Genomic DNA, 23,523 nt, shown 5'->3' with positions numbered 1-23,523 from the left:
GTGAAGAAAGCAGTTTGTCTCCCTGTTACGAGCAGTTTTCCCGCCATCCTGGTCCCACAGCCGCATCAGCCCCAAATAACACAGGGAGACGCTGTATTAGATATAAAGCTGTTGGCCTGTTACTAGCGTTTCTTTTTGGCTAGTTCTGTCTTAATCATTAACCCATTTCTATTAATCTAAGTGTTTCCACGGAGAGAGGATCCAGACCTCTTCTCTCAAGTCCCTACATCTTGACTCCTCACTACTACATCTCCCAGAATCCTCCTTGTCTCCTAGTCCCACCTATCTTGCTTTCCTATTGGCCAACAGTGCTTTATTCATTAACCAATAAGAGAAACCTATTTACAGAATGACATCTCCCATCATCTTCCTCTGGTGAGATATTTGAGATGAAGGGCTCTGGGCCCTTAAAGTATCACTCATTCGTTCATTTTTGGTGTAAAGTATATCATGTTCTCCCATCTTTTATTTTTTTATTTATGTGTGTTTATATGAATACGGTGCCTGTGGAAGCCAGAAGAAGGAGTCAGATCCCCTGCAGTTAGATGCAGTGGTGAGAGGCACCGGATGTAGTTGCCCAGAATCAAACTCACTTCCTTTACCAGGTCAGGAGCCTAAAATACCCTGTATTCTTTATCCCACGTCCAAACTTACATCCACGTGCCGGAGAGCCAGCCGTCCTGGAGCTGATGGCAGATCTCGAGATGTTTCTGTACTTAGTGTAATCTGATGACCCTTCAGAAGTCAAAGCTGAGAACTACTAGACCCCAGCAACATGGCAGGGGCCGTAAGAAGATCTCAAAGCCACTTATCAGAGTGATGGCAGGAGGCTCAGGAGTTCAAGGTCACCCTTGACTAGATAGTGAGTTAAAGGCTCTGTCTCCAACCAAAACTGGACTAACATCTCTGTGTGTTAATTTCTCATCCAGAGAGAAAACAGTTCCGACTATTGGGATTTTAGTGGCAAAAGAGTAAAATAATCCATGCTCATGCCTAGGACGGTACATTCTAGAATGTTGCTGCAGGCCACCCATGAAACCTGCATGTCTCTCAACTCCCTCGCTGCCCTTGTAGAGTCTCTGTGGAGAGTCAGAGGCTGTGGGACTGTGACTCAGGAAGACCGTCTTCCCCGAGTTCTGCTGCCATCAGGAAACCCCGTGCTCACAGCTTCAGATTACTCTGGGTGTCCCACCACGCCCCCTGGGCCCCAGAAGAAACAGCCATGCGCTTCTTATTCTTTAGTTCAAAATCTTTTCATGGGAAAAAAGGGTGGAAAAGAGAAATGAATTTTGTTTAACCACTAACTTTGCCATCGCCTTCTTCCCACTTTTATGAGTAGGAGTGCCACTTTAAAAAAGGTGTGTGTGTGTGTGTATATATATATATATATATATATAAAATCTTGAGTGTGTGGGTTTGTGTGTGTGTGACTGCAGTGCCCAAAGAGGCCAGAAGAGAGTGTGCCGGGTCCCCTGGAGCTGGGTTAGAGGCAGCCGTGGACTGAACTAACATGGTTGCCGAGAACAGACCTCAGGTCCTCTGGAAGAGCAGAAAGTGCTCTTGACTGCTGAGCCATCTCTCCAGCCCCATATTGCCACTGTTTTAGTTTTTCAAAGTGATGTTCTGGGTAATAGAACATAATATTTAGACGTGTTGAGCTGACAGCTGACAGGTATGTTGTCAATACACTACCACAAATCATGTCCCAGGGTGGGCTGGGAGGCAGTTGTGTGCACAGGCACGAACACTTGGATAATTCAAGGTGACTGGGGAAGGGTCGAGTGGGTCTCAGACAAGCCATGGTGTGGGTGGCCCTTCAGAGCAGGAATGGAAGTCCCCACCGTTGTGCACTCAGGAGATCCCACCTCCCAGCTGTAGAAGGAAGCTCCTCCCCTCGCTCTTTATCGAAGGGTGAGTATAGGTAAGCTGCTGGCCCTTCAGAACACAGCGAATGAGACACTCCTTAGGAAAACGGTTTATACCAGGGTGCTGAGTGCTCTAGGAAGATGTGTTGGGTCCCGTTTGCTCTCTGGGCATCCTTTTTTAATTAATTAATTAATTAATTGCTGTGGCGGATGAGGGAGGACAGAGGACGGCTCTCAGGAGTTGACTCTCCATCCAGCACGTGTGTCCCAGGACTGGGCATCTTCACTCACTGAATCCATCTCTCAAGCACCCTCCTTGTATCCCGCCTCTCGTCAACAGCCTCACACAGTCTCTGGGCCTTAGAACCCCTGGCCAGTTGCCAGGCGGTGGCGGTACGCCCCTTCAATCCCAGCACTCGGGAGGCAGAGGGAGACAGATCTCTAGTTAGAGGCCAGCCTGGTCTACAGAATGAGTTCCAGGACTACACAGAGAAACTCTGTCTGAAAAAATAAAAAAGGAATCTCTGTCCGGGTACCTCTGAGACTGAGCCCATCGTAGGTGTCAAAATGAAACTGAGATTTCCCAGGCTGCATTTGTGAACAACCAACATCTGGATGTCATTTGTCACCTCACCTCCCCCCCCCCACACACACACCCCAATCCACACCAAGTCCTGACAGTTCACTGTATACTCCCTACCCTTTCCCTGTATTATATATTTCCCTGTATTATAAAAGGAAAGTTCCCTGGCACCTGCTATCCTTAGGGAACAGTGTCATGCGGCGCTGTTCACAGAGAGCTAGCTTTTTTGTAGCCTGTGAGAGCTTGCATGGTACCGTTACACTCAGTAGATAATGTCTTTACCAACCTTGGCATAACTGAGGGGCAAACAACTTTCTCCGTAGCTTGCGGGTACCCAACTTCCCATAGCCATGGCTTTCACTCCCAAAGGCTAGCCTGGGCTACACAGCGCAACCCCCTGCCAAAACTAGATAAACCAGGTATGATGCTTCGTGCCTGTAATCCCAGCAGTCAGAAAGTAGAGGAAGGAGGATTGGGAATTCATAGCCGGCTTCATCTACATACTGAGTTCGAGGCGAGCTTAGGCTACAGGAGACTCTGCTACAAGCAAAGAAAACTATTTTTTAAAAACAAGCAAGCCACCAGATAAGTTTTCGTTCCATACCCACTCCTGCTTGTAGCTCTTAGGGACCTCAAAGGGATTTCTAAGGGCTTGCATCTGAAAGCGGTAATCTTGGGGTACCATCAGGGTTAGTAAGGTGGTAACCCACATCAGGGTTACAGCGGGGAGGAATGGGACTCAGCACTGACCAGGGGTCAGTGTCCGGACAAGTTAGATGTCATTCGTGTGAGCATCTCCCAATGGGTTCAGCTCACGGACACAGCGCTAGTGTCTCTCGCTGTTCTGGAGACGGCACTTCTGGTTGTGACTGCCCCCCCCAGCTGACTTCCCAAGGTCCTGGGTATGCCCCAGGATGCCAGGGGCTCTCCCACAGCCGTCCTAAGGTAAATTCTCTTTACGGTGTCGTTGGCTCTATGACTTCCCGATCTTTCACTGTGCACACAGTTATGTTGAACAAACTTGGTCACTGTGTTCATAAACACTGAGTGAGTCAGCATTGAGCCAACGCTGCGTGTGGCACGGTGGAAAAGGGAGGGAGAGACTAAAACCCGAAGCGATATGACACAATTCCACTCCTGAGGAACTTACAATCTAGTATTGATTGAAACTAGAACGGCCATGTTTCCCTCTCTGAGGGTCCTGCCTGGACCTGCACCACATCCAGTGAGGGTTTAGGTTCCCCGCCCACTTTCCCCAGGCGTCCCCCATGACTATGCTTAGATCATCTCCAGGGGCCTCTGGTGGGCCTAGCACTTAAGCCTCTGGTCTCCTAGCATCAAGAGAAAGTTGTTGGGCAAGAAACTTGGACAGTGAGATAATGTGGGCCAGGGGCGGGCAGGATGGCGATCTCAGGCAAATCCAGGCAGGATCAAGGGGGCTTCTCAAGGGTGACGGGAGGGGTTGTCAGAGAGGGGCAGCAAGGCCAGAAAGGGCAAGCTTCCCTCTGCACTCCTGAGGCCTCCCCGCGCAGACCTACACAGCCACCCCCATGATACCTACCCTACTCCCCCCCCCCATCCACACACAGAACTCACCACAGCGGGACTCCCTGGTCAGCTTCACTCTGTAGCCAACGGGGGCGGGGGGCGGCTCAGGGTCCGAGGGAATACAGTCATTATGGCAGGAAAGGAACAGGGGTGCAGCAGAAGGCTAGCTAGGTCTCTGTCCAGAAGGTCCCAGTCTTCCCGATAGCACCCCAAGAATCCAAACTCTTGACCCTGGGCCTCCATGCTCTATCTCAATGCCCCTCTAGCCACCTCACACCCACTCGGCGCCCCTGGCCCTAGTCAACCAACCTGGCGCCGGCCAGTTGTGGAGCAGAGTGACTTGTGAGTCCATGGAGGCCAGAGTCCAACCTCGGCCATGTTCCTCTGTGAAATGGGGTCTCCCACTGATCTGTGTCTCAACTGGACCGGCTAGTCAGTAAGGCCCAGGGATATTCCGCTGTCTATACCAATCTCAGCATTGGAGTTGTAGTCCCACGCTACCATCGAGAGCTTTTACGGGATTGCTAGGAATCTAAACTCTGGCCCTCTTCCTTGTGCAATAACACTTTCCCCCAGAGCATCTCTCTAGCCCACTGGCTTGAGTTTTTGAAAGAAAAATAAAAGAGAGTTCATGTCCTCCGGGCTGGCTTTGAGCCCAGTGTATAGCCAAGGATGGACTCAAACTTGTGGTCCCCTTGCCTCTGTGGTCCCCCAAGTCCAAAGGCATGCTTCACTGCCGTCAGCAAAAGTCATCTGGTCAGAGCAGAGGAAAGATGGCATTGGCGTGACAACCCACGAAAGCCAGGAAGCAGTGTTCAACCTGTCTACTGCGCAGCTTCCTGAGCTGAGGCTCGGGCTCCTGACTGATTCCTAGGGCTTCGGAGGACCAGTCATGTCACTGCACTGGTGGATAGAGAAATCCATGTCCCTCGGAAGCAGTAAAAAAAATCCTCCAGTGACTGAGAGCCAGCCTCAAAGCCTGGGCAGAAAGGAGCACGTGCCAGATACTGCGCTGGGGAAGATTAGGCATTAACCACCATTATTGGCAGAACATCTCTGTAATCGGGTTACGACTGTAAAATACCCTGAAACCTTATTCAGGAGGCTAATCAGAAAGCATTTAGGACCTTGATTTCCACTGCTCAACAGGGGAGGACAAGCCAATGTCCACACATATCCTGAAGACCTCCCTTCTGTAGCTGCTGCCTCGTGTGTGTGTGTGTGTGTGTGCGTGCGTGTGTGTGTGTGTGTGTGTGTGAGAGAGAGAGAGAGAGAGAGAGAGAGAGAGAGAGAGAGAGAGAGAGAGAGAGAAAGAGAGAGAGAGACAGAGAGGAATCCCAGAGGGATCTGAGTTAAGCATCCTTGAAAGCCAGCAGGAAGATTTGCCTAAAGCCTTTGGGGAACTGTGTCTACAGTCTCTAAGCGATGGCCCTGGCCGGAAAAAGGAAAGGGCTCTTGGATTTTCTTCCTCAAACAAGCAGTGGTGGTCTGGCAGGAGCAGGGTGTTACCCCTTCTGAATTATAAGCAAACAAGTTCTACAGAGACTTCAGCCAAAGTCAACTTCCTCCCCTCGTGTGCCTGTCTGTCTCACTGGCTCAAAGGCTGGCTCCAAGACAGATGTCTCCCTTGTAGATTGTACCCCATATCCTGGTGCCCTGTGCTGGGGTCAGGGAAGACTTTAATGCTGGGGACAAGGGCTAGACTGGGGCTTGAGTCAAGTCCAGCCACACCTATTCCTGTGCAGTCCCTTAACTAAAGAGGAGTGTGAGTGTGTGTGCGAGTGTGTGTGTGTATGAATGTGTGTGTGAGTATGTCTATATGAGTGTGTGTGTATGAATGTGTGTGTGAGTGTGTGGGTGTGAGTGTGTATGAATGTGTGCATATGTGTGTGGGTGTATGAATATGCGTGTGTGAGTGTGTGTCTGTGTGTATGAATGTGTGTGTGAGTGTATGGGTGTATGAATGTGTGTGTGTGAGTGTATGAGTGTGTGTGTATGAAAGTGTGTGTAGATATGTGCATGAGAGTGTGTAGTGAATGTGTGTGTGAATATATTGCATGTGTGCATGTATTTATGAATGTGTGTATGTATATATGTGAGTGTATGAATGTATGTGTGTGTATGAATGTGGGGGTGTATGTGAGTATGAGTGTTTGTATGAATTTGTGTGTGTATGAATGTATGTGTGTGAATATGTGTGCATGTGTGTATATGAGTGTGTGTGTGAATGAATGAGTGTGTGTGTGAGCATATGAATGTGTGTGTGAATGAATGTGTGTGAGCATATGAATGTGTGTGTGAGTGTGTGTGTATATGAGTGTGTGTGGGAATGAATGAATGAGTGTGTGTGTGTGAATGAATGAATGAGTGTGTATATGAGTGTGTGTGAATGAATGAATGAGTGTGTGTGAGTGAGTGTGTGTGTGTGTGTGTGTGTGCCAGCTCTATCACTCTCTGTCTTACTCCTTTGAGACAGGGTCTCTCCCTGATCCTGGGCCTTTGCTGGCGAGCCATCATGCTCTCCTTTCTCTGCCCTCAAACGTGGCGCTGTGGTTTCCATGAGTAACAACACCCAACTTTTCACATGGGTGCCAGGATCTGAACCCAAGTCCTCATTCTTGTACAGCCACACACTCTTACCCATGGAAGCATCTCTTCCGCCCCGTGAGGAGGCTTTTAATAAAAGGGAAAGGGAAAGAGGGGGCTCGGGCTGCCCCTCAGTTGGTGAAGCACTTGTGTGGCCCATACCAAACCTTGGGTTCTGCTGTCTGTACCACACGGGCATGGTGCTGTAATCACAGTATTCAGGAAGTGAAGTTTGAGGTCAGCTTGTGCTTTAAGCAAAAGAAGTTGGTAGGCACGACTTTAATCCTAGCACTTTGGAGGCAGGCAGGCAGATGTCTGTGCGTTCAAGGCCAGCCTGGGCTACATTGTAAGAACCTGTCTCAATAAAGTTTTTTCTTTGGCATAATAAAATTAGAGGAGATTCCAGCATACATAAGCATAAGCCTCGTGGGTCCAGGGTCTTGACTTGGTTGCGTTGGAGCTTGCTTGCACCCACCCAGTCTGTAGCTACTTTCATGACCCATCCACACCATTATAACAGACAGCACAGTGCTCAGCTACCAGAACTTAGTAACCGGTTCTCCCTACAGGTGTTCTGGGTCCTACAAGTTCTCTAAAAAACCTCAGTGTGGTTGGGGGCACTCAACCCTCCAGAAAACATGTCCCAGGCTTGAACCTGGTGGGGATTGGGGGGAGTTGTAGGCCACTGCATGGACCCCTGAGGCTCCTTGAGCTAGCCTGAAGCTGTTGGCCAGAACTCTTTGCCCCAAGGCTTTTGTTGGTACACTTCCCGTGACACACGCCTCCTGACACACACCTCGTGACACACACCCCATGACAACCATACCTCGTGACAACACAGGGAGGAGCTAAGCCAAAAAATTCCTGTAATTTCCCACTGTGCTATAAGTCGGTATTTAAGCCCGTTCTTGCCCCTCAATAAACGGCATTCGGCATTTGGTGTTCCGACTTTGTCATTGAACGAATGACCCGCTGTCTTGTCTTTATTTCAATCTCTAGGCCTTCTCCCGATTTGTGGAACAGATTGTAGCGTGGGCACTACAGGAAGTGACCCACAATAGGTGTCACATGCCTGGCTCAGTATTTTACTTCTGCAAGTGTTCACTGAGTATGTGTAAGGACCCACTCACAGAGACACAAGATTCTTCTGGGTGACTGGCAAAGAAGCAAGAGGTTGTCTGTCCCAGAGTCTGTGTGTCAGGAAAGATGGGCTCGCCCCTATAGGCAAGTGTGGGAGAGGAGCTTTTACCTTTCTCTATTTCTGTATGTCTTCCTTTCACTCTTACTCCATGGGTGGATGGATGGGTGGCTGCGTGGCTGGGTGGGTGGCCGGGTGGCTGCGTGGCTGGCTGGCTGGCTGGCTGCGTGGCTGCGTGGCTGGGTCGCTGGCCCCTAGCATCTTCCTCTCCTTCTTCTCTTGCTCCTTCCTCCCTCCTTTTCTCATTTCCCCCTCTCTTCCCAGATTTTTCTTTCTATTTATTCTCTGCCTGCCAGCTCTGCCTGTCCTTTCTCCCGCCTCACTATTGGCCATTCAGCTCTTTATTAGACCATCAGGTGTTTTAGACAGGCAAAGAATCACAGTTTCTCAGAGTTAAACAAATGCAACATAAAAATATGGACACTTCTTAGCATCATTAAAACAAGTGTTCTACACTTAAACAAATGTATTTTCCACAACAGTGTCACTCATGTATTGAAATGCCTCTGGTGCCAGTTACTCAAAAGGATATGGATACCATGAGAAAAGCTGTTACCTCGTTAAAAAAAAAAAAATAATAAGGCAATCAATGTCATACAAAAATAATCTTAAAAGTAAATAAACAAGAAAAGGAATAAGGTAACATCCACAGTATTCCAAAGGTTCTACAGATTGGCAAGCCGATGTGTTAAACAGTTTTGGGGTTCTAATAGGCAGTTTGGAAAGATGCAGACGGGGGCTTAGCATGTCACATGTATACAGCTGGCCCAGGATGTGGAGGAACCTGATTGTACCAGGAGGAGTGCAGGGTGGCTGGGGACTGCAGCAGAGGGGCTCTTCATAAACTTTCTGAGTCTTTGCTATGGGTTTTCACATTATTTTCAAGCATTCATGGGAGATGTTCTGTACTCTTCTGTATGTTACTCTCAGCTTTTGAATTTTGAACTAGGTGTGAATAGGCATTCAGATAAATGCACAAAACATAGGCAAAGTAAATAGCATGAGATGTTGCCATGGCCTCCCTGTACTGGGTGGGGAAGTCATTGTCCTCTCTTAGTTGCGCAAATATTCACAGTGGCCACAAGCCACTGTTCCAGTCCCAGAAGGCACATCTCTGGGTCTCAGTTTCTCCATCTGTATTGTACAGAGACTAGATGACCCCAAGACTATGTGTGACCTTCAACCTGAGCATACAGGAGGCACACCAGACATCTCATTAGAACACAAACTGTGATTGTGGCTGCATGTCTAAAACCCCAGCACTGGGAAGGCAGAGGCAGAGGATAAGGCTACATAGCAAGTTTGAGACCAGACTGGGCCACCTGATACATTGTCTTAAAACAACAATAACAGAAGTAGCCTGCTGTGTCCTGCCCGAAGTTTCTGAGCTTTGGGTCTGTGTGTGGCAGGAGGCTGATGTAGCGGGCATCCCGGAACTGGAACTCACTAGCGGTCCACCCAGGACCCATGCTTATAAATAAGCCACAGTCCTGCTGGGGGTTTGCTAAGGAGTAGAGAATCACTTCCGCTAGCTCAGAATGCAGAGCCATCCTTCTCTCTGCAGCAACAGGAGTGGCATGATCTAGCTTTCATACTATGTATAAGATGCCTGTGGTGAGCGACATGTGTACAGGTGTCTGCCTGAATGCGTGTATGTGCACTATCTTTGTTCCTGGTGCCCTGAGAAGTCAGATAAGAATGTTGGATCACCTGCAACTGGATTTGTAGACAGCTGTGAGCCACCATGTGGGTGCTATGACAGCACCCAGGTCCTGTGCAACAGTATCCAGTGCCCTTAACCACTCAGCACCTTCCCTTTAATTTTTTAATAGCTTTTTATTTATTTTATTTATGTATGTGCTTGTGCATGCATGCTCTTGTGCAAGTCAGAACACAATTTGGAGAGTCAGTTCTCTCTTTCCACCATGTGAGTCTGGGGGATTGAACTCAGGGTGATAGACTTGGCAGCAATCGCCTTTCCCCTGTGAGCCATTTCACAGCCCTGTTGGTGAGTTTCTGATGAGACTGTGATGCTCCAGTGTGGATAGCTGGTTGTATGCCTTCGCTCATGGTGTCCCTTCTCTGAGACACTCTTCTGGGTCCCCGTCCTGCTTGTCTATGGAGAAAGCTGACTGTTATAACTTCTCCTGCCCTAACTTGGAGACGGCACCATCGCTTACTGGCTCTCTCTCATTCACTGGCACAGGTTACAGTGGGATGCTTTTCTTTCTGTGGATAAATAAGGACCCTGAAGGTGGGGCAGGGTGAGCTGAGATCCCAGAGACACCAAAGAGGAGAGTAGTTGAGGGACCAGGAGAAGGAAGAGCTTTCCACTGTGAGCCAGAGTGTGTGCAAAGGCCCTGTTCTGGGGCAAGCTCTGCAAACTCCAGAACTGAGAAATGACCTGAGTGGTGGGTGGAGGAGGGAAGAGGGGAATGGAGAAGAGAGGAAGGAAGGAAGAAACAGAGCATGGACATGGGCCGGGCTGTGCAGAGCCTGGCGGCCTTGGTGACAGTTTTGGTTTTTAACCAAGAGCATGAAGATGCCTGTTTACATTGTGGGATGAGGCAATGGGCCATTTCAAAGTCCATTCTGCTGCTGTCTGGCTGCTGGGAAGAATGAACTTGAGGGTCGGGGGTCAGGAGCCAAGCTGCCGGCTGCTGAGTAGTCCCGAAGGAAGACACAGGTCTTAGCCTAGGGTGATGGGGTGAAAACAGAGAAGTGGAGACGGAATTAAGAAAGTATTAAGGGCGGCAGATGGTTCATATGGTAAAGAGCTTGCTGTACAAGCCTGATGACCCGGGTTCGATGCCCAGAATGCTCACAAAGGTGGGGGAAGACTCCGCAAAGTTGTTTCCCAAACACTGTGACGTCTTCACACCACACGCACGCACACACCACAGTTAACATTTTCATTTTTAATTACGTGTGTGCCGGTGTGTGGGTGTATGAGCAGAGTGAATGCAAGTGCCCGTGGAAGCCGGGGGCTGCCGACGCCACTGCAGCTGCCGTTACAGGTGGTTGTGAGCCACTTGATGTGGGCTGTTTGCCAGTCTTAACTGCGGAGCCATCCTTTCGGCTCCAAATAGGTCATTTCTTAAAGAGCGTGTTAAGGGCGGCTGGGGATGTAGCTCAGGCAGTAAGTAGGCTGCTTTTCTTGTATGAATGAAGCCCTGAGTTTGATTCTCCAACACTGCATAAACCAGACTTGGTAGCAGCAGGATCAGAAGTTCAAGGACATTATGAGTTCAAGGCTAACCTGGCTCCATGAGACCCTATCTTATAAAACAAACAGCTAATGATTAGGAGACGCTGGTGAGGTGTGGAATTGGTTAAGGGAGGAGAGGCACTATGGAGGAATACAGTTTTATGACAAAATATAAGTAAGCAACCTAAGGGCTGGAGAAGGGCTCAGTCATTAAGAGCTCTGGCTGTCCTTCCAGAGGACCTAAGTTTGGTTCCCAGCACCCTGCTAGAAGATCTGCTGCCCCTCTTCTGGCCTCCATGGGAACACACACAGACACGTGTTCACATACTCATACACAGCTGTGGGGTCAGCTGGATGTCTGGTTTGAACTGAGAGCTGGAAGTGACCTAGCATGTGGCTAGTGGGAGACGGCTGGGGAGAGGAATATGGGGAATAGCGTGTCCCAAGGTCCCGTTATGAGACAGAGCATGCCGGGTTTAATGTAAAGGACACTTTGAAAGGGTCAGCCAGTCTGTGACAGATGAGATTGAGTTGCTTTGAACTTGACAGCAGTAGGTGGAGTCTGTGGCTGATCTGGGGCAGGTATGACTGCCAGGGGAGAGATAGTGTCTCCTCAGATTGGCACACCAGGCTCTCAGGACAGGACATTACAGAAGTCTCCTGTCTCTCCCTCTCCATGCACACTCTCACTGTGGGTTCAAGTCTTCACCCGAATGCAGCTAGGTCAGCGCTTGCTGGCTGATGTGTGCACTGGTCAGAGTCCTTGATAAAATGCAGTTTCTGCTTGGGGACGTGCCCTAGTTTAATTTCTGCTTCTCTGATCAAATACCCTGACGATAAGCAAGTCACAGAGGCTGGAGAGGTGACTCCATGGTTAATCACACTGGCTGCCCTTCCAGAGGACCTGGGTTCTATTCCTAGCACCCACTTGGCTGCTCTCAACCATCTGTAACTCCAGCCCCAAGGGATCCAGTGCCGTCTTCTGGCCTCTACAGGCACCTCACGCATGGTGCCCAGACTTGCACACAGGGAAAACACTCATACACATAAAATAAAAACAAAGGGGAAAATGAGCAACTTTGAGAAGAAAATTGTTTATTTTAGGTCACAACTCCAGGTCACAGCCCATCACTTTGGGGACCACAGTGCAGTGGCAGGAGCCTAATGTGACAGCTGGTCACGTCACGTCAACGGGCAAGAACACATGTGCTCACGTGTTGTGCCACATTCCCCTTATGCAGTTCAGGAGCCCGTGCCTAAGGGATGGTGCTGCCTACAGTGGGCAGTTATCAGTTAATTAAGGCAGTCCTCCATCGACACGCCCACAGCCAGCCCAATGCAGACAACCCCTCACCGACGCTCTCTCCCCAGGTAACTCTGGGTTGTGTCAAGTTGACAGTTAAAACTCACCATCGCAGTGGATCTGGGCAAGAGCCTGGTTGTAAGCTTCGAACCTGCACCCTGGTGAATCTGCTGAGAAGCCTTCAGTGACCACCTTCGCTTTTCATACCTCCTCAAATTCAGGGTCAGGCCTGGAAATTCCTCCCTAAACTGAGTTTGTAAAACTCCTTTTTCCTTAGGTTTTCTTGAGACAGGAGCTCACGTAGCCAAGAGTGGCCTTCAACGCCTCCTGATTCTCCTGCCTCTGAGCCCTGGAATTACAAGCATGTGTCACCACACCCAACTTAGTGTTTTGTGGAACTCTTTACCCCCTCGCTCATGGTCAAGTTTATGTCCACAGTTTTTATCATGCTTGCAGATGTGATTTCCAGCGTAGTATAAATATTGATATTCTTAAGTGAAACTATGACATCACTTTTAAATTTATCCCATGGAATCTAAACACCCTAGCCTTCCAGTATCCGCCCATTACTCATTTAAAAATGTATATACACACACGGCGTCCTTCATTTTCCCTTGAAATCTTATTTGTATTTCACTTCCTCCAGGAATTTTATATGTGATATGTTTTTAGGTTTAAAGCCCTTTGGTCTGTGTCCCATCCTATTCGTCTGTAGCAACTTTACATAAAGTTGAAAATGTTCATTTCCTGAATCATGAAGCTATATTGAAAGTTTCTTCTGGTTTGAGTTATAATTTTTAATGGTATACGATTGATCAAACCACATAAATGTGTAGCAAAAGGATAAATGATAAATAGGAAAAGTAAAATTATGTTGGAAATGTACAGTGGTACTGAATGCCTTTTTAAAAGTGAACTTTCCTCTGGGCTGGAGCTTCCCTCGTGTGCATCAGGTCCTCGGTTTGATCACCAACACTGTACAGGGCAGGAGTCCCTGGTCCTGTAATCCCAGTACTTAGGAGGTAGAGTCAAGAGGATGAGAAACTAAAGGCCATCCTCAGCTCCAAGGCAAGCTCTAGGCCAGCCTGGGCTGCATGAAACCATGGAAAGACAGCTCAATAGTCAAGAGCACTTCCTGCTCTTCAGAAAATTAGTCCAGTCCCCAGCATCCATGCTGGAGGACTGATAACACCCATCACTCCAGCTCCAGGGCATGTGAGACCTTCTGGCTTCCATGAACACCCACATCCATGTGTGCAGAAACACATGCACACATAAATGTCTAAGAGGATTATTTATTGCTAGTGTGAGAGCAGGGCCGGTATTTTCCATCTATCCAGGCATACGCACAGAAAGCCATTGTTCATACTTGATAGGAGGAACATGGGTTTTAGCTTAAAAAACAAAACAATCAAGGAAAACCTCAGGGCTGCAGAGATGACTGTGGTTAAAAGCACTCACTGCTCTTCCAGGGAACCCAGCTTCAGTTCTCAGCACCGTGTTGTGTCTCTGTCTCTGTGTCTGTCTCTGTCTCTCTTATCTTTAGCTCCTTGGGCCCAGTGCTCCCTGGCGACAGCAGGCACTGTACATATGATGCACATAAATTCACACACACACACACACACACACACGCATAAATTTTAAAATGAGGGAATAAACCTGACGGTGGTGGCACACACCTTTAATCCCAGCACTCAGGAGGCAGAGGCAGGAGGATCTCTGTGAGTTCAAGGCCAGCCTGGTCTACAGAGCTACATAGAGAAAACCCCGCCTCAAATTCCCACACCCCAAAAAGTGAGGGAATAAACAAACAAACGAACAAACAAACAAATGTCATTGCTGTTCACTGTGTGTGGTGCACATGACCACTGAGCCTCAGACCATCTTGGTAAGTACATGTGTTTAAGCAGGGCTGCTCAATTCTTTGATCTGCTTCTGAATGCTATACCAAAAATCACACTGTGACCTATCACCCAATGTGTATCCAATTATTTGTCTTATGACTTCTTTCGATCTTATCTGTTATCGTGTGAATGTGTTTGGCTGTGCATGCCATGGCCTGGGTGTTGGGGTCGGAAGACAACTTTCTAGAGACATAGAAATTCCCTTGGGAATTTTTTCTTTTTTAAAATTTATTTTTTGTATGTGTTTACATGTGTGTTCGTGTGTGCAAATGCTCTAGGAAGTCAGGAAAGGGCTTCAGCTTCCCCTGGAGATGGAGCTACAGGAGGCTGTAAACTTCCTGCCTTGGGTGCTGGCAACTGAACTCAGGTTCTTCTGCAAGAACGGGGCTTGCCCTTTAACAAAAGAGAGAGTCGATGAGGTGTAGCAGGTGTAGCAGGCTCGCTGCCAAGCCTGATGATCCAAGTTTGGTTCCCAGAACCCACAATGTGGGAAGAGAGAGCTGACTTCCATATCCACAGGGTTACTTTAGTGCTCACACTTTAATGCTCGAACGCACACACACAATGAATGAATGAATGAATGAATGCATGAATGAGGAATCCACTTGACAGCTGTGATGGAGCAGATGAGAGTTAACCTTTTTGTAAACGGGCAAACGGGAAGAACCACCTGTACCTCTCTTATCCCTCAGTTCTAGAAGAGGGCTCCTGCAGGAGTTCAGGAATCTGAGAATATCCCTCTTAGCATCTGGGGTGTGCTCACGGAGGTTCCTGGCCCAGTTTGAAAGTGACTGAAGAACTGGGGTCGAAGGGGAGGGCTTGGAAGGTGGCTCCCTTGCTGCACAAACGTGACGACCTGGGTTAAAATCTCCAGCACCCGTATAAAAAGCTGGGTGTGGCTATCCGGCTGTAGCTCAGCTCTGGGGGTTGTATAGGGAGGAGGATTGCTGGGGCTTGCTGGCCACTAGGTCTCTCATTGAGAGACCTCGGAGTAAATAAGGTGGGAGGTGGTTGAGCAGGACATCCGGTGTCCTCTGATCTGCACGTACTCGGACCCTTACACTCCCTATATGTGAGTATACATACACACCACACATACCATGGCACCACAATACCAGTTCCCCCCTCCCACCATGTGCCCCCTGGATTTGAACTCAGGCTCAGCAGCAAGAGCCTTACCCTGCTGGCCATTGCTGCTAGCCCTCCCTGCGCTCTCCTCTTATGAATAATCACAACATATGCAATGGCTTGTTAAGACGCATCCAGGGAAATAATTTTGTCCTTCGCGTCCTGTCTTCCAGGTGTGAACGGCATTTCCCCGCCACGGTGGTGTCTGGTCCATACCTCAACCGGAGGGAGGATGTAGACATCTCAGCTCTGCAAATGAGTGGTTCGAGCCGACGCGAGCCCCTGCCTCCAGCCACCCTCACAGACATGTCAGCCGTGGAGTAGGGTGGACACTTTCTCTCATCTTCTCAGGGTTTCAGGATTTTTTTATTTTCTTCATTCCCTTTTATTTTATTTTATTTTTATTTGTATTTTGTGGCTGAACATTCATAACCAAGGAGGACATCATGGGGGACCAGCAGCTGTACAAGACCAACCACGTGGCTCACGGGGGTGAGAACCTCTTCTATCAACAGCCACCCCTTGGTGTTCACAGCGGGCTGAACCACAGCTATGGGAATACGATCTCAGGGGCTGGAATGGATGCCCCGCAGGCCTCGCCCATCTCTCCTCACTTCCCTCAAGATACTAGGGATAGTTTGGGCTTGCCGATTGGCTCCAAAAACCTTGGCCAAATGGATACCTCCAGGCAAGGAGGCTGGGGGAGCCATGCAGGGCCTGGGAACCACGTCCAGCTTCGTAGCAACTTGGCCAACTCAAACATGATGTGGGGAACACCGGGCCAGGTAGAGCCCACTGACGGCTACCAATACACTTATTCCCAGGCCAGTGAGATCCGGACCCAGAAACTCACCAGCGGTGTTTTACACAAGCTGGACTCTTTCACCCAGGTGTTTGCCAACCAAAACCTGCGAATTCAGGTCAACAATATGGCCCAGGTTCTGCACACTCAGTCAGCAGTGATGGATGGAACCCCCGACAGTGCCCTTCGCCAGCTGCTATCCCAGAAGCCCGTGGAGCCCTCAGCATCCGCTATAGCTTCCCGCTACCAGCAGGTGCCCCAGCAGCCGCATCCTGGCTTCACAGGTGGACTGCCCAAACCAGCCCTTCCGGTCGGGCAGCACACTCCCCAAGGGCACCTGTATTATGACTACCAGCAGCCCCTGGCCCAGATGTCAATGCAAGGAGGGCAGCCGCTGCAAGCCCCTCAGGTGCTGTCCGGCCATATGCAACCAATGCAGCAGCACCAGTATTACCCACAGCCACCGCCTCCTCAGCAGCAGCAAGCCGGGCTGCAGCGGATCTCCATGCAAGAAATGCAGCAGCAACCGCAGCAGCCGATTCGCCCCTCACAGCCTCAGCAGCAGCAGCAGCAGCAGCTCCAGCTGCAGCAGCGGCAGGGGCCGCTGCAGATACCTCAGTATTATCAGCCCCAACCCATGATGCAACACTTGCAAGAGCAGCAGCAGCCCCCGATGCACCTGCAGCCCCCTTCCTATCACAGGGACCCTCATCAGTATACCCCGGAGCAGGCCCACGCTGTCCAGCTGATCCAGCTGGGCTCCATGCCCCAGTATTACTACCAGGAGCCTCAACAACCCTATAGCCACCCCCTCTACCAGCAGAGCCACCTGTCCCAGCACCAGCAGCGTGAAGACAGCCAGTTGAAGACATATTCTAGTGACAGGCAGACTCCGGCTATGCTGAGCTCCCATGGGGACATGGGGCCTCCTGATACAGGGGTGGCAGACCCAGCAAGCTCAGAAATGACCCGAGTCAGCAGTACCCTTCCTCACCAACCGCTCCTGTCCCCCAGTGGTATCCACCTCAACAACATGGGACTTCCCCATCAGCAGCCGTCTCCCAGTGCGATGTGGCCCCAGGTATCTCCCCATGTCTGCGTGGGAACAGGCTCTGCCAGCCGTGAGTCTGGGCAATGCCCAGTGCTCTCTCCACTCTTCATCCTTTCCACTCTATACATTTCACAAGTGTTAGCCAGGTACTATCTGCGCCAGGCACTTGGAATACAAAATCAAAGTGGATTTAGTCCTTGACCCTGGGGGGGGTTTGTCATCTCACTAAGGCCAAAATATTGTCCTAAACGGTTGCCGTAATGATTGAGACCTAGAGTCTGGGGCTAGGGGGTGGCTCAGGTCAATCACGGGGTACAGGGGAGAGCTTGGCGACATGTGCTCACAATCCCAACCCCGGGAGGCAGAGACCAGAGGACCCCTGGGGCTCACTGACCACCTAGCATAGCTTACTTATAAAGTTCAAGCCAGTAAGAAGCCCTGTCTCAGAAATAACAAGTTGGGCTGTTCTGGTGGCTCAGTGGGTAAAGGTACTTGCTGCCATACCCACTGAGTCCCATCCCCAGGATACAAATGGACAAAGGAGAGTACTGACCCCCAAAAAAGTTGTGTTTTGACCTCCACACACATACTGCGGCACACATATACACACACATGATAAATAAGTGTGGACAGTACCTGGAGAGCAACAGCCAAAGCTGACCGCGTCCCTCCACATGTGCATATCTGAACACATGCAAACACGTGCACAGTATCTAGATCAGAGACAAGGGGACCACATTGGGAACTTCTCACCCCCATGGGATCTCTGCCCTTGGGGTATTCCCCAAGACACAGATTGTCATCTGACCTCTGCACAAACACTGTACACATGTGTGCTCCCTCGCCATCTCTCACACACATGTCTACAGATACACGAAGATTTGCCTTATTCTGTCTGGTCTCCCGGAATGATGCTGTGCAGCCCATTTCTTCTCTGTCCTTTGTGGGGATAGACCCTGATAGTTCAGAGAGGATGCAAACAGAGTAAGGAGAGTAGAGGAGGCTGTGTCGGGGCAGGCTGGGGCTGCCGTCAGCTGTGAGGGTGAAGCCGTGTCCTTGTTAGGGAGCAGAAAAGAAATCAGATGCACAACCAAGACATGAGTGGATGCGCAGGGTCATCATGAGCAGAGAAAGTTCTACAAGGGTAGACAGGAATCTTGAGATTCCTCCCTTTAGAAATACATGTTTATGTTTCTCTTCTTGTTTTCTCAAAATTAGATGCACCTACCTGAAGGGAGAACCCAGCCAGGGTCCCCGGAGTCAAGGTACGCTCAAAGGGCTGGGACATCTGAGAGGCTGTGGGTTTTCTGGGTTGCTTAAATGACCCATTTCTAAATTCAAAGCCAGGGTCTCCAGGAAAGTATGGAGCAGCAGGTTGCAGCTGTGTTTGAGCACTTAACTGTGCTTAACCTGTGTGTTATGTAAAGTAAAATACCAGTGAGGCAGACATGGCTGTCGGGAGCCTGTCAGTTCTAAGTCCTCATTATCGTCAGCTACCGCCATTCTCCTTTTAGAAACGGGGAAGCGGGCTTCGTAGCTGAAGGTACGTCTAGAGCAGGGAGCAGTGGTGGGCTTGGCTCCCAAGCCTGTGCTCTGTCCTCCATCAGTGAGAACTTCTGGGTACCAGCCTTGGTGCTGGGCTTTAGGGTGTGGCAGCAAAGAGTACAGACTGACTCCCTTCTCCCCTGGCCGTGGTGGGTGGGCATTGAAAGCTGAGGATGAGAAAGCCCCAGTGCCTGGAAGGATGGAGGCTGTGTCCTGTATGACATGATTTTAAGAAAGCCCTTTCTACTGGGGAGATGGATTAGCAGTAAAGAGAACCTGCTCGTGTTGCAGCAAACCAGAGTTGGCGCCCCAGAACCCACATGAGGTGGCTCACAGCTGCCTACAACTCCAGCTTTAGGGGATCTGGTGCCCTCTTCTGGTCTCCCCAGATACCTGGCACACCCAGCATGCATATATGTATGTGTATGCATATATATGTGCATATATATATATAATTTTGAAAGGAAAGAACTGACTCCAAGTTGTCCTCCATACAGGCACAATGGCGTACATATGCATGTGTACACACACACACACTATAAATCTAATTTAAAATTTTACTTTCTTAAAGAAAGAATGTCCCTGCTCCTCTGAGCCTCCGTTTTTCCATTTGTACAATGGTCTTGGTTCTCTGTAGCGTATTAATGGACAGTGGTAGATTAGGTAAATAAAATGGGTGCACTGTGGTTATGAGGCCTTGTGATAAATTCGTGTTTCCTGTCCTCAATGTATGTGTCCTTTCCATGTGGCCCTACCCGTCAGCAGTGGCCAAACCAAAGGAGCGTTTGGAGAACAGTTGGATGCCAAGAACAAGCTCACTTGCTCCATCTGCCTGAAGGAGTTCAAAAGCCTGCCTGCCCTGAATGGCCACATGCGGTCCCACGGGGGAATGAGGGCCTCCCCCAGCCTCAAACAGGTCAGCAAAAGCCTGCCCCCTCCTTTGCAGGTCATATGCTGCTTGCTTTTGCTTTGCTGCTGTCAGCCTGAGATGGGGGAGTGTGTGCCTTTTGTGGGCGCTGGGGGAGGCACGGACATCTCTGGGACCCGACCAAACCACACAGTCCCCACTCCCTGGCTTTATAGACAAGGGTCATGTCAAAATAAGGCTACTGGGATTCTCGTTCAGGAAAACCTTCCCTTTTCCTAGAGAAGGGTGCAGAAGGAACTATGTAAGCGAACAGTATATAAATATATAAATGCAGGGTATATAAGTATGTAAATCTAAAGCATACTACTTGAAGCACTCAAGACCATAACCACATAGCTAAGAAAAAGCATGTAGCTCTCAAGAGCTTGGCCAGAATTTTCTGTTCATGCATGTAATGGCTGACTAAAAGTGGGGTCCAGTGATCCTGTGGTGCCCTTGGTAACCAGGGGGCCAGTCAGGTAGGACGTTATCTTTGGGTTAGGTTAGAACTCGCAGAACTTTAGGGAATGTCTTTGAGTATTGATTTTTATGAGATTCACTCTCCCATCTCCGTTTCCTGGCTGTGCCAGATAAAAGAGTTTGTCTTCCCTTTTTAAAGTGTGTTGCCAAGCTGGTCACAGCTCATGCCCGTGTAATTCCCGTGCTCAAAAGGGTCACTGCAGGTTGGAAGCCAACCTGGTTTGTGTAGCACTTTAAATAGCCAGGACCATAGAGCAAGATCCTGCCTCAAAAACAGCAAAGGGAAGTGTGCTGTAATCCTGGTGTGGCATTACATACCTATAATACCAGCACTCAGGAGGGAGGGAGGCTGAGGCAGGACCGTCCTGAGTTCGAGGCCAGTTTGCACTACCTATAGAGACCCTGTCTTCAGGAAACAAATAAACCATACCATGTTTTTGCATTCTCAGTGTGGTTCCCCAGCTGCATAAAATCAGGCATCAATGACTGCTTCCATGAGATGCCAGAGTAAAATGAGGCCCAACGAATGGAAAGCTCCTAAATTTGATCACATGCTCAGTTTTGGCTGAATAGCAGTCCCTGTTCTTTACTTCGAACAGCCATGAAAGCCACCAACTTTTAACAAATATTTTCATATAGAAATGATACCTTAAATGTAGCCCAGGAACCCAGAGTTAGAGGAAGGAACCCCCCCTCCCAGATGTGGTACTCTGTTCCCACCACTGATGGCCTGGAAAATCTAAGGAAAAGCAAGTGTATCCCCCTTGGGAGAGCTTTCAGCCTGGGATCAAAGCGTTTATTGTCTGTGTAGGAGGAAGGAGAGAAGGCCCCACCACCGCCTCAGCCTCAGCCTCAGCCCCAGCCGCCACTGCCACCTCCGCCTCCGCCGCCACCGCTCCCTCCTGAGGCAGAGCGCCTCACGCCTATGGTCATGCCCGTGTCTGTCCCTGTCAAGCTTCTCCCACCCAAGCCCAGCTCTCAGGGGTTCACCGACAGCATCGCTGCCACCCCTTCGGCCAGAGACAAGCCAGCCAGCTCGATGTCGGACGACGAAATGCCTGTGCTCGTGAGGATGACCCTCTCCCCCCCTCACTCTCCCCAAGGGGCTGCCCCCTGTGCGCCTGCTGTGAGTCGCTGCGCTGCCACACCTGCCTGGGGTGGGGACATCTCTTTGCTTTCTTGGAGATAAGGACAGTGTTTCCAGTCCCGGGCCTGAGCTCAGACATCATGTAGTCTCCCTCTTGGGTTCAACCTGTCCAGGCCACCTGCACGTGACCAGTCACTCCATACTTGTTACTCCAGGCCGATGGTGCTGGTCTGACCCTCAGAACTGAGGGTGCTCGTGTTTAAACATAAATGACAATCCTGCTGGCAGAAACCAATGTAACCTTACCAGTTCCTAAGATATGAAAAGTGTCTCTGCCCCAGATAATGAACAGCCCTGCCCTGGCTCTTTTCCCAAGACCTCCAGGTCTCCCCAGATCCAGCTGCCAAAGAGGTAACCCTCGGAATGGCAGGTCCTCTGCGAAGTAACCCCATCATCCACTCAGATGATCTGCCTTGTCGATAGCTTCAGCATCACACCTGCTAAAATACCCTGGGGACTGAAATCCATCACAGTTCCCATAGTAAACCCATGAAAGCCATACCCATAAATCTCAGGAAAGCAAAGTGATTCATGTTTCTCACTCACTTTGAAATTCTCTTTGCCTTAGCCACCCTCCTCTCCTCTCTCTGCCTCTTCTCTCTACCCTGGGGATTTATGACCACCATGGTTGGCCCTGTCAGACCTGTCCCTTCCCACAGGGTGGTGTGTTGGGTCTCAGGTGTCCTTAGAGGGTGAGTGGCTCCTGGGAATCTACAAGACATGAGGCTAGGGTGGAAACATCCAGAAAGAACTGGTTTGGGTTCTTGTGTGTTATTGAGGCTCAGCAGAAGAGAGACTAAGGGACAGCTCCCATATTCTGGCCAGAGGGGGCTAGCAGCCAGCAAAGATGAAATAACACACACACACACACACACACACACACACACACACACACACACACACACCTACCTTGCCTGGGGAAGTCATGAGATTTGGTGTGAAAGGCACTGTGTCCTGTCCTGGAAGTCCTCATCACACAGGGATCACAGCCACCCATCTCATTCGAGACAGTGAAAGATGAGAGCCAAGGAGAAACCTGTGTCCTGGAGGTGGCACAATGGGAATACAGATGTCTCCTGGCCAAATGGTTCCTCTTACACGTTTTCAGCTTTACATATGATTAAATGTTCTACTCACTGTCCTTTGAATATTTGGACCTTGGTCTTCTCCCAGGCCAGTGACATGCACCTGTATATATAGCGACATATACAATACAATCTTCTCTCCCGACGCTGAGCAGTGGCATTAAGCCACAAGGCCCAGTTAGTTAAGTGATCTTGAAGGGAGAGAATGGAGACTATTATGCGATGGGTTGTGGAGCTAGGATGTTCTGTGGGTGAGGTGCATTAAATTCATTTTTAACTTAATAACATTTTAGATTTACTGTAGATTTATTGTAGCCCCATCATAATTCAAGGTGCACCTGTGTACCAGGTGTGTGGGTCCAACAAGCAAGATAGTGTGGTGGTGTTTTTGATTAGATCATTAGGGGCTCTGAGTAGGCTGAGTCAGAAAGGATGAACTTGGTTTAATGCTAAGGTGAGAGAGACAGTTGACAGGCAGGCTGAGGTAGAAGCATGCATGTGGATATAAAACAACGTGATATAAAAACAATTTTAAGATCCAGGAAAGGGCTCTGAATTCTAATTCAGAATTCTAATTCAGCTCTGAGCTAAAGCCAACTTAAGACTCTCCCTCTCCTCGGAGTCTCGGTTTCCCCCAGAGTGTTGGTCTTCCCAATGGCCTCTCCCTCCCCTGGGGGGCAGGAGCTTTATAGAACAGTGTTTGGCTCTGCCCACCAGAGTCTGTTGTTAAAGTACTTCAGCTGTGACCCAAGTGTGACATTCTAAGTGACCCCTCTGGTCCAGATGGTTCTGAGAGGCGGGAGTGCCAGAAAGAGCCTACAAACGACTTTTGACCCTGCGATCGTAACTTTGGGCTCCAGGGCAGAGTTGAGATCATCACCGAGAGCTGCACATTGCTTAGATGGCCTCCCGAGTGACCCAGGGACAGGGCTTAAAAAGTTTGCAGATTTGCTCCTCACTTAAGAGTGGGGATAGCAAAGCCGCGTTTCTCCAAGCATTGTCCTCAGCAGCCTCTCTCGGTCCCTCGGGGTCTCTTCCGGGCCTCGGGCTGCGAAGAGCCCCTGCCTGAGGAGAGGAGGGAGGCTGGAGCACACTGGTGGAAGGAGACCTGGCCGCCGGAGCCCCTGTGCTCCCCAGAGCCCGGCCCTAGAGGCCGAGGTGGCTGCGGGAAGGGGGCAGCGCC

At 49.7% G+C, this 23,523-nt stretch overlaps 1 protein-coding gene across 10 annotated transcripts in view; it reads left to right on the top strand.

The window, feature by feature from the left end:
- Trerf1 (transcriptional regulating factor 1) overlaps nucleotides 1-23,523 on the top strand; it is a 207,882-nt gene that overhangs the window by 155,525 nt on the left and 28,834 nt on the right. For 6 of the 10 annotated variants that reach the window (XM_051204608.1, XM_051204606.1, XM_051204607.1 and 3 more), the window contains exons 4-7: nucleotides 15,497-17,206; nucleotides 18,395-18,441; nucleotides 19,487-19,637; nucleotides 20,920-21,234. In XM_051204608.1, the coding sequence (XP_051060565.1) occupies nucleotides 15,770-17,206; nucleotides 18,395-18,441; nucleotides 19,487-19,637; nucleotides 20,920-21,234 (1,950 nt within the window). In that variant the 5' untranslated portion in view covers nucleotides 15,497-15,769. The remainder of the gene's footprint in view (nucleotides 1-15,496; nucleotides 17,207-18,394; nucleotides 18,442-19,486; nucleotides 19,638-20,919; nucleotides 21,235-23,523) is intronic. The other 4 variants (XM_051204612.1, XM_051204611.1, XM_051204614.1 and 1 more) reach the window with 2 other exon arrangements.

Source organism: Phodopus roborovskii, unplaced genomic scaffold, assembly GCF_943737965.1.
Source record: "Phodopus roborovskii unplaced genomic scaffold, PHOROB, whole genome shotgun sequence".
NCBI lineage: Eukaryota > Metazoa > Chordata > Mammalia > Rodentia > Cricetidae > Phodopus > Phodopus roborovskii.
The sequence above is the reverse complement of the archived record's forward strand: the minus strand, read 5'-3'. Positions and strand labels throughout refer to the sequence as shown.